General features: G+C 36.3%; 1 protein-coding gene and 1 pseudogene across 2 annotated transcripts in view; both read right to left on the bottom strand.

Annotated features, from left to right (window-relative positions):
- Positions 1-1530: 1530 nt before the first annotated feature.
- The window catches only part of CCDC172 (coiled-coil domain containing 172), an 85028-nt gene continuing 75415 nt past the window's right edge, over positions 1531-11143 (bottom strand). Inside the window, exons 7-8 of the mRNA XM_008061508.2 lie at positions 3012-3099; positions 1531-1887 (exon numbers count right to left, since the gene is read on the bottom strand). Coding sequence (XP_008059699.1) covers positions 1852-1887; positions 3012-3099 — 124 coding nt within the window. The 3' untranslated portion in view covers positions 1531-1851. The remainder of the gene's footprint in view (positions 1888-3011; positions 3100-11143) is intronic.
- The window catches only part of LOC103263853, a 954-nt pseudogene continuing 338 nt past the window's right edge, over positions 10528-11143 (bottom strand). The window contains exon 2 of the transcript XR_002482169.1: positions 10528-11143. This exon is cut by the window's right edge and continues 51 nt beyond it. The product of XR_002482169.1 is annotated as a 40S ribosomal protein S4, X isoform-like (transcript).

Here is an 11143-nt window from a genome sequence, read left to right as displayed (position 1 = left end):
GAGCTTATTCCATTAATTACATTGATTCTAATAGTTCCAGATATTTTGACTGGTACCATATGGTTAGTGCTTCCTATTACTCTACCATGCAGTGTTGAAACAGTCATCCATTTGATTATATGAAAATTAGTTTAAATCTTAAGTTATGCATTTTAAGTAATTTGAAATAATGAAAATACTGAATCCTCCATTTTTTTCTCAAATTCAATTAACATGAACCCTGATTCTATTTCTGAATATTTAATCTAGATATTTTATATGACACACATGTGAAAGAACAGTTGTATCAGTAATAGTTTATTCTGCTTATATGGCATTGTATATTAGTAATACAAATAGGTGGGCAGATCTCTGATTTTCATTAATATTTTAGCTACAAACCCAATAGTGAACAAAAATTACTGGTAAGTGAAAAAGGGCTTTATGTGCAAACTCAATCTGCATATTAATAATATGCTATACAGATAATAATAGAGATTCACAAGACTCAGACTGTGGGTAGATAAATGGACTAAAATAAGATAGAGCTGAAATCATGACTAATCTCAATAACTATTTCCCATTCTGTGTTTACATATAAAATAGATGGCAATTCCCTGCCATCATTAATCTTTACTTCTTAAGCAAAAATAATTTATTAATTTAAATATTTAAAAATAAAAATAGAAATTACTCTGAAAATGCAAATTATTTAAACAGACTGCAATTGCTGCTCATCCCAAAGGAGAGTGTTTGAACTTCACCAATTTTTAAAAAACAAGGTTGTTAAACAGCATATACAAAAAAGCTATGTCAAAATATGACTTTCTCTGAAGTGAGACTTGCTCAGATTCTGTTGTGAGACTTAGTTACACCTAAATACTGTACTTTAATACCAGCAAGTATAAGAATTTGTAAGCATTTCATATTTGACATTAAACTAACTCAACTACAACCACAAAAGAAAAGTGGTTCTAACATTAGCACTCAAGTAAGTTTTGTTCCCTTACCTGATCTACCCTAATCTAGCACCTTTTTGTAGAGTTTCAATATGCTTTCAGACAACAGACTTTTTGTCTAGTCAAGAGTGGTAACAGTGGAGAGATAAGTGGTGTTGGAAATTTGGTAGCAATACCAAGTTTGATCCAACCATAAGAATACTGTTTCCAGTTGCAATATTTTAGGCCACCAGAGAAAATGAATCCTGATGGCTGTAAGGAGATTATGTACCACCCCCCAGTGGATAATTTACTTCATTCTAAACAACACTGGCATTAGAAAGAAAATTGGTAGGCACAAACTACTAGAAAAGGGCTACAGGTGCCCCAGACTTTATAGACATACAGCAAAAAGTGGAGAAAACTGGCTTTTGCAGATGAGGGCCTCAGAGGACCTCCGTCAACAGACATTTTATGACTAGAAAATAATTAAAATGAAAATAAGTAGTTTTGTTAGTGGAAATGACACCAACAAAATTGGGTCAATAATCTGAGCATTTCTTCCTATCTGTGTTTGATTGGATCCAAGGTAAGCTACAATAAAGCATGAAAAATATAGATTAGAAAGAACAGATCAGCTAAAGGGTCAGGGAGGGAGATATAAGAAGTCTGGCAACATGATACCTACTTCTTTTCCATGCTTTTTCTTTAGAAACAAAAGCAAACCACACAATAACCCGGAAAGTTCTAGTAAATAAAATAAAACATTATTTTAAAGTGCTAATAAACCAATTCTAGATATCAACAACTTTGACCATTTTAAACTTCATGCTTTCCATAAGAATCTGTTGTAATGGGTACATGTATCTGTCACAAAGATCTGATTCTAAGATGCTTTGATCAAGGCTCAGATGGTTGATCAATTTTCTGTAAGTTACTGATTTTCCTGAAGATCTTTCTGTGCCAATGTCTGAAAAGAAAACATACAGTAATTATTCATAAGGAAATCTAAATTCTTAATAAAGGAATTACATAAAATTTACCTAAATCTATCACAACAATATTTTTTTTTTTGAGTTGGTCATGCTGGAGTGCAGTGGCTGCTCATGCTGGAGTGCAGTGGCACACTTAGGGCCACCACATCCTTGACCTGCTGGGCTTAGGTGATCTTTCTGCCTCAGCCTTCCAACTAGCTGGAACCACAGGCACGTACCACCATTCCCAGCTTATTTTTCTTGATTTATTATAGAGATGAGGTCTTGCCAAGTTGCCCAGGCTAGTCTTGAACCCGTGAGCTCAGGCAATCCTCTCATCTAGGCCTCCCAAAATGATGGGATTATGGGTGTGAGCCACCACAGCCTGCCTAGTACAAGAACTCTGGGCATTTCTGGATTATATTTTTGAAAGCTTTTATTAAAAATATAAATTCAAACATAACCTATTAAAACATTTTTGAACAAGAAAATGTTTACAAAAAATAAATATGAAACAAAAAGCAATGTATCAAATCAAAACTATTTTAAGATATTATAAAGCTATGCATGTCTCCTATTAAAATAGAGCATGGAAAATATAGTGTTCATTTTATAAACAACTAAAGTAAGAGGTTAGAGAAAGTGCTCCCACACAATTGAAAATAAGTTTTCAATAATTGAATCCAAGGTTTTTGAGATCATAAAAACATGTATTACGAAAGTTTTAGGATCAAATATAATAAAAGTATAATTCACGTCTATCAAAAACAAAAAGCTTTTAAAGCATTAGGATAGTTAAACTCCTTCAGTGTATTAATCCTCTAATAACAGTCTCAGTCAAGGAAATGATGTGAGGTCAGATCCGAGTTTTTTTTACCTTAGTTTGAAATTGTACATAATCTCTTTGAGTATAATTTGCTTCATGTAGCACCCTAACTCTCCAGGAACTCAAAACATTTCACAGATTAATATCTTGACCTTAGTCATGCTTATTATTACCTTTTTTGGGGGGGTAGCAGTACAAAACAGTAGTTCAATGATATGTATACCAGTAAAGCCATTCTTACTAGCAGGTAAAATAATGTTGAACAGAATAATATAACAATCAATGATGGCTTACCAACTCCAAAAATTCTATTTCTGTTTGGAGAGTTTCATAAACACTTTCCATGTCATCTTCCTTATAAAGTTCCAATTCTTTCTTAAGCCTATTTTAAAAGAAAAATCAGCCCTGTTAGTTCAACAGTAAAATGTTTTATAATTTTTTAATTGCACAGAGAGTGGCATGTTTGTAGCTTCTATAACCAGAATTTCAAGTTAAAACTAAAGAATTTGCAAATTTTAATTCTCTCCAATTCTATAAGGACTATATCAAATTTTGAAGGAAAAGCTTCAATAAAGAAAATAAGTGAGGCCAGGCATGGTGGTTCATGCCTGTAGTCCCAGCACTTTGGGAGGTGAAGGTTGAGAGGACTACCTAGGTCCAGGGGTTCCACCCCAGCCTGGGCAACTTGGCAAGACCTCATCTCTGCAATAAATAAAAAAATTAGCAGGGTGTGGTGGCACACACCTGTGGCTCCAGCTACTTAAAAGGCTGAGATGGAAGCATTGCCTGAGCCCAGCAGATGGAGGCTGTGGTGGCTGTGATTGTGCCACTGCACTCCAACCTGGACAACAGAGTGAGACTCTGACTAAAAAAAAAATAATAATTAATCAAAATAAGTAATTTTTTTGGCCTTCCACCCCTTCCTTTCCTCCCCTTTCTGAGTCTCCAGTGTCTATTATATAATTCCCTATGTCTTTGCAACTATAGGGTACAATGTGCACAGATGGGGTTGGTGGGTATGCTTAAAGCCCAGTACAAAACTATCTGTAACCCCTAAAGTTTTTGAAATAAAAATAAAAATAAATTTTTTTACCCCTGACCCTAACTACAGTTTAATTTTAATTATAAAATCTACAATACATGTGCATAATTAAAATATATTTTAACTGGGAGCAGGAAAGCAAGATCAATTTTTTTTACCCAATTAAAACTTTATAATCTTTTGAATATTTAAAAAAATTTTAAAGGAAAACAGAACATCATTTTTGTTAATATTAGCATGTATTGAGGACCACAAAAAAATAGGTTGGTTAGAATTGAAGAGGTTTGGCTCAGGTTTATTTACCCTTTTATTTTTTTTTTTGAGTTGGAGTCTCACTCTGTCACCCAGACTGGAGTGCAGTGGCCGCTCCCAGCCACCACAGCCTCGACTTGCTGGGCTCCGGCTATCCTTCCGCCTCAGCCTTCCAAGTAGCTGGAACTACAGGCATGCACTACCATGCCCGGCTAATTTTTTTTTTATTTATTGTAGAGGGATGAGGTCTCGCCAAGTTGCCCAGGCGGGTCTCGAACCCACGGGCTCAGGCAATCCACTCACCTTGGCCTCCCAAAGCGCTGAGATTACAGGCTGAGCCACCAAGCCCAGCCTATTTACCTTCTTAATGAAAGAAAAAAGTTTGGACTTGTTTTAAAGCTTATAGGAGACAAATAATCAAACCACAACGGGGTTTCCGAAGCAAGGAGTCATGTACTCTGTCTTTAAAATAGGCCAATTTTCCAAAAAAATGGAGATCCACAGCAACCAATCAAGCGGGGTACCTGAGCTAGCATAAGGCAGTCTCCTCTCTGTTACCACTATAAGAAGTTAACTTTGAAATGATTCTATAAAAATCCAGTTAAAGGTTTATACTAATCTTTTGCATTTTTGCTTTTTGCTTTTTATCAGGCTTCAAGTGACTAGGATGTATGGAAATATATTGCCTAAGCAATGAAAGCTAAGGAATTTTTTATTTATCTTTTATCAAAGTCTGTTTATGTATACTCACTCATCTTGCTGTTGGCTCTGTCTTCAATAGTAACAACAGCTCCTCTCTACCTGATATAAGGAGGGCACCTTCCCCAAATGGTAATCTGTGCCTTATTTTTAGGCAGACATAGCCTAAAAGGGCTGAGAACTCTTCCTGCACCTGTTAAGTCTCAATTGCCTTCAGTTCAATAATAAGTTTCAGTTCAAAATAATCCTTGACAATGTGACATAATTTGGGGTTGGCATATTCTGGTCCATTTTAAAACAAGCTCAGACTGACAATAGAAACAATAAACCTTATAGAACAGTCAAAAATTTGTACTAATAGTACAGAAGTTTGATGATTATAAATATAATCTGAAAATGTATTGCCAAAATCAGCACTGACTTTGAGGAATTTTTAAAAATTATTTTAAGCTGTATTTAATGTGGAAAATAGTGAAGCAAATAGTCTTCCATTTCTGGCATTATTACTAATATCTAATATTTTTTTCCAAAAGGAGAAACATAAATAAAAACCAGGAGCTGTGGTTGAAGAAGCAGAAAGCTAGGGTCTGGAACTGCCCTGAGGGCAGATATTAACTCTTAACTCTTGGGGCAGCAACAAGGTGAAAATAATCTATCTGAACCTTTACTGAGCCCTGACCCTCAAGGGGAAGCTGAAGGAGTTCTAACCCAATGGCATTCTCTGGATACCATGAGAAGCAAAGGAAATCCTCTCTGAAGGAAATCTTAACATATTTAGATTGATAGACTTCTCACAGATTGAGACCAAGCAATGAGCTTATAATAAAAAAATCACCAAGCACCTAATAAGGAAAGCCACTAAGAGTAAAAGCTAGCAGAGACAAGAAAAAACAAATTTTATCCATAATATATAAAGAACTACAAATCTATAAGAAAAAGACAACATATTGGAAAAAACGATCACAAAATAAAAACTCAAAGTTTTAACAGATGATTCACAAAATAACAAATGGTTATCAAAAATATGAAATGGTATTGAATTTTTTGTGATCAGGGAATACAAAGAAACACACTAAATATCCACTAGAATAACTAAAATGAAAAATAGGCCATACCAAGTGTAGGCAAGGATATGAAGAAACTAGAACTTGCAGAATGCTGGCATAAGATATTGCTTTCCATTCTTTTACTTTTAAACTGTTTTTATACTTAAAATAGACTTCTATAAGAAACTACAGTTTCATCATACACTTTTATCCAATATTATCACTTTTGTCTTTTAGATGGTATATTTAGATCATTTTATTTATATGACTGAATTTAAAATACAGCATTTTTCTAGTTGTTTTCTTTGTTCCATTTATTTCTTATTTCCTCCCTCTCTTCTACCTGTTTTTTTTTAATTTTAAAGTTGTGGGGCACAAGTCAGGATTGAGTACATAAGTGGTTTCAGGTGAAGTTTTGGGCCTCCCATTGGACCTCACTTCCCTTGGATTAGGATCAGGCACCCTTGTGTGCTCTCGCCTCCCCTGGCAGTGTCCTGCTACATCAATCCCTTTACTGTAGTAATATGATAGGTGTTCAGGGCCCACTTATGAGTGAGAACATGTGATAATTATGTCTTTGCTTCTGTGATAGATCTCTAAGTATGATAGACTCCAAATTCATCCAAGGTACTGCAAAGTCCATAATTTTGTCTTTCTTTATGGCTGTATAATATTCCATCGTGTATATGTACCACATTTTTATTCATGTTATCCACTTTCGATAAGCAGCATGGTTGGTTCCGTGTTTTTGCTATTGTGAATAGTGCTGCAATAAACATGCGTTATCTTTTTTGTAGAAGGATTTGAGTTCCTCCAGATATATTCCCAGAAGGGGAATTGCTGGTCATATGGAAGGTCAATTTCTAGTTCTTGTAGAAATTACCACACTGTTTTCCATAGAGGTTGAATTAGTTTGCACTCCTACCAACAGTGTAAAAGTGTTCCCTATTCTCCACATCATCACCAGCATCTGTTTTTTGTTTTTTGTTTTATTAATGATGGTTATTCTTACTGGAGTTAGGTGGTATCTCAATGTGGTTTTGATTTACATTTCTCTGATTAGTGAGGCTGAGCATTTTATCACGTATCTGTTGGCTGCCTGTATATCTACTTTTGAAAAGTGTCTGTTCATGTCTCCTGCCACCTTTTTTTTTTCCTGAGTTGGAGTCTCACTCCCTCGCCCAAGTTGGAGTGCAGTGGCCTGCTCATGGCCACCCCAGCGTCATCCTGATAGGCTCCTGCGATCCTTCCGCCTCAGCCTTTCAAGTAGCAGGAACTACAGGCATGTGCTACCAGGTCCAGCCAATTTTTTTTTTTTAATTACTTATTGTAGAGACATGGTCTCACCAGGTTGCCCAGGCTGGTTGTGAACCCGCGGGCCTCAGCCTCCCAAAGTGCTGGGATTACAGGCTTGAGTCACCACATCTGGCCTTGCCCACTTTTCAGTGGGGCTGTTTGTTGTTGTTCGGCTTTTTGACATGTTTGAGTTCCTCATAGATCCTGGATATTAGGTCTTTGTCAGATATACAATTGGCAAATATTTTTTCCCATTCTGTGGGCTGACTTCCAGCTCTCTTGATAGTTTATTTTGCTTTGCAGAAGTATTTCAGTTTAATGAGGTCCCACTTGTCTATCTTATCTCTGATGGCATTGGGCATCTGGGATTTTGACCAGGAACTGGTTGCCTATTCCAATTTCTGTAAGGGTGTCTCCTGTATTTTCTAAGATTCTTATAGTTTGAAGTTTTACATTTAGGTCTTTGATCCATTCGGAGTCGATTTTTGTGTATGGTGATAGGTAGGGGTCCTGTTTCATTCTTCTGCATATGGTCAGGCAGTTTTCCCAGCACCGTTTACTGAATGGGTTTTCCTCTCCCCAGTGGTTGTTGGTGGAAGCTTTGTCGAAGGTGAGTTGGTTAAGAAATTGAGGTCTTGCTTCTGAAATCTCTATTCTGTTCCATTGGTCTATATGCCTGTTCTTGTACCAATACCAGGCTGTTTTGATTATTGCAGCCTTATAATAAAGTTTAAAGTCTGTAAGTGTGACACCTCTGCTTTGTTTCTTTCGCTGAGGATTGTTTTGGCTATTTGTAGTCTTTTTTGTTTCCATATTAATTTCTGTATTGTTGTTTCCAGGTTTGAGGAGAATGATGATAGTAATTCAATGGATATTATGCTAAATCTGTAGATTGCCTTGGATAGCATGGGCATCTTAACAACATTGATTCTTCTAATTCATAAGCATGGAATATTTTCCACTTGTTTGTGTCCTCTTTGATTTCTTTAAGCATTGTTTTGTAGTTTTCGTTGTAAAGGTTTATCACTTCTCTGGTTAGAAAGATGCCAAGGTATTTCGTGTGTGTGTGTGTGTGTGTGCGCGCACGCGCGCGCGTGTGCGTGTGTGTATTGTGAATGGGATTATACTTTTTATTTGGCTCTCTGCCTATTTGCTGTTGGTGTATAAAAATGCAACTGTCTCCTGCACGTTGATTATATACCTGAGACTTTGCCAAAGTCCTTTATCAGTGTGAGGAGGTTTCTTACATTTTTACATTTTTAATTTATCTATGTTAAAGATAAGGTGCACAAGTTAGGATTAGGCTGATAAGTGGTCATTTTACAGGTAAACTTTGTATCTCCCTTTGGTCCTCACTTTGCCTGGTTTGAGATCATGTACCCTTATTGGTGTCATGTGTGCCCATCTTCCCTAACAGTTTCCCTCTACTGCCAATTCCTTTCTTATAGTATTATGATAAATGTTCAGGGTCCATTTATGAATGAGTTCATGAGGTACTCAGATTTTTGTTTCTGTGATAGATCACTGAGTATTATAGACTCTAAATCTTTTCAAGTTTCTGCAAAATTCATAATTTTAGCCTTCTTTATGGCAGCATAGCATACAAATGGTCCTTAAAGGTATGAAAAATGCTCTATTTCATAATAAAGACTTGCAAATATACTATACAGAAACACATTCTTCATCTATCAATTTGTCCAAATTTCAAAAACTTGATAACAAACTCCTCTGGCACAGGTATGAGGAAACAAGTGTGCTCAACATTGCTAGAGGGAATTCAAAATGGTACAATTTTAATGGAGGAGAATGTGGCAATATCCAACCAAACTACAGCTTCATTTCCCTTCGATCCCACCTCTCCCTATCTAGTAATATGTTATATAAGTACAAAACAACATATACCAAGGCTATTTATTGCACCATTATTTGTAATCACAAAATATTGGAAACAACCTAAATTTCCATTTATATGAGACTGGTTGAGTAAACTATAGTATATCCATTACAATGAAGTATTATACAGCTATAAAAAATGGAGATAATTTATTTTAACTAATGTTAAGTGAATTCCAGGATATACTGTTAAAAGAAAATAGCAAGACATGGAAGGTTATATACAGAGTGTTAATGTTAGTGAAAGATAAAGGGGTATAAGAATGAATATCTATCCATTTATTTTTATAAAGAGAAATACACAGAGGAAAAACCAGAATCTAATGAAAATGGTTGCCTATAGCAGTGAGTGAAAATGTGGTGGAATAGATAAGGGATGAAATGTTCCTCTAATTGTATCTTTTTATATAATTTTTGCTTCTGACTCATGTTAATGTTGTACATATTTATCAAATACAATCAATTAATACAGCTGAGAAAAATAACCCTGAAGTTTTGACACACAAAAAAATACTTAAGTTAAACATAGATGAATAACCTAACTGTACATCAAGTTTATAATCACAGCTAAAAATAAAAACAAAAAAATCAATTCAAGTATTTTCCTTTCAAGAGACAGAGATTTGCTCTGTCATCCAGGCTGGAGTGGTTCAATCACAGCTCACTGCAGCCTCAAACTCTTGGGTTCAAGCAATTCTCCTGCCTCAGCCTCCCAAGTAACTAGGACTACATGCATACACCACCACATCCAGCTAATTTGAACTTTTTTTTTTTTTTTTTGTACAGATGTGGTCTACCTATGTTGCCCAGACTGGTCTTTGACACCTAGCCTCAAGTGATCCTTCCACCTCAGTCTCCCTAAGCATCAAAAAATTTTTAACACAGTAGTCTATACACCCTCAGTGGAATATGTAGTAAGGCAGTCAGAACTACAAAGGAATCTTAAATTTTATTTGTTGTTAGTGGGAGGGGGGCACAGCTAACAATTCTAAAGCTATTTTGTGGTATTTGTAGGATTTAGGAAGTAAATAATTACATTGATGTTGTTAAGAATCAGAGTTTTCCCTAGAGAAAGAAGAAAGATATGCATATAAAATGGGATGGTGGCTCCTGGTTATAATCCCAGCACTTTGAAAGGCTAAGGCGAGAGGTTTGCCTGAGCCCAATCGTTTGAGACCAGCCTAGACAACATAGCAAGATCTTGTCTCTACAATAAATAAATTAAATTTTAAAAAAATTATCCGGGTATGGTGGCACATGCCTGTAGTCCTAGCTACTCGGAAGGCTGATGTAGAAGGATCACCTGAGCCCAGCAGGTCAAGGCTGCGGTGGCCATAAGCATACCACTGCACCCCAGCCTGGGCAACAAAGTGAGACTCCAATTATTTTTTAAAAAGGGAGGTGGGGGGATAGGAAAAGAAAAACCATGTCATTTTGGATTTGAATTGGAGGAGATCAATATAAACTTAAGATTTTTAAAAAATAGTATTTTTAGTTCTGTTCACTTAAAGTGTATAGAAACAATAACATCCAGTAGCAAAGAAGACATTGAGCACTCTGAATTTCTTTTTTTTCCTTCTTCTTTTTTTTTTTTAACCACACTGTGTTATCTTTAATTAGGTAAAGATCTTTTTAACACGTCACAGAGACCATTTCACCCACTGCTCTGTTTGGCTGCCAGTCTTTTGTCTCTCTTCAGCAGTGGTGAGGCGGATACCTTTTCCTCGGGGAAGAGAAATCCATGGTTTGTTACCTTTGCCAATAACAAAAATGTTGGAGAGCCGAGTGGCAAAGCTGTTGCCATTGGCATCTTTTACATGAACCACATCAAAAGATCCAGGATGTCTTTCTCTGTTGGTGATCACACCAATTCTTCCCAGGTTGGCACCTCCAGTCACCATACACAGGTTACCAGTGTCAAACTTGATAAAATCAGTAATTTTGCCAGCCTCCAAATCAATCTGAATGGTGTCATTCACCTTGATGAGGAGATCAGGGTAGCGGATGGTGCGAGCATCATGAGTCACCAGATGAAGAATTCCTTTTGTGCCCACAAAGATCTTTCTTACTTTGCACAACTTGTACTTAGCCTCCTCAGGGGTGATACGATGAACAGCAAACCGACCCTTGGTGTCATAGATCAGGCAGAAATTCTCTCCAGTCTTGTCAATGCTGATGACATCCATAAACCCAGCAGG

The sequence above is a fragment of the Carlito syrichta genome, unplaced genomic scaffold (genome assembly GCF_000164805.1).
Source record: "Carlito syrichta isolate Samal-C Ts95f unplaced genomic scaffold, Tarsius_syrichta-2.0.1 Scaffold305300, whole genome shotgun sequence".
NCBI classification, from domain to species: domain Eukaryota; kingdom Metazoa; phylum Chordata; class Mammalia; order Primates; family Tarsiidae; genus Carlito; species Carlito syrichta.
This window is presented reverse-complemented; position numbering and strand designations above follow the sequence as displayed.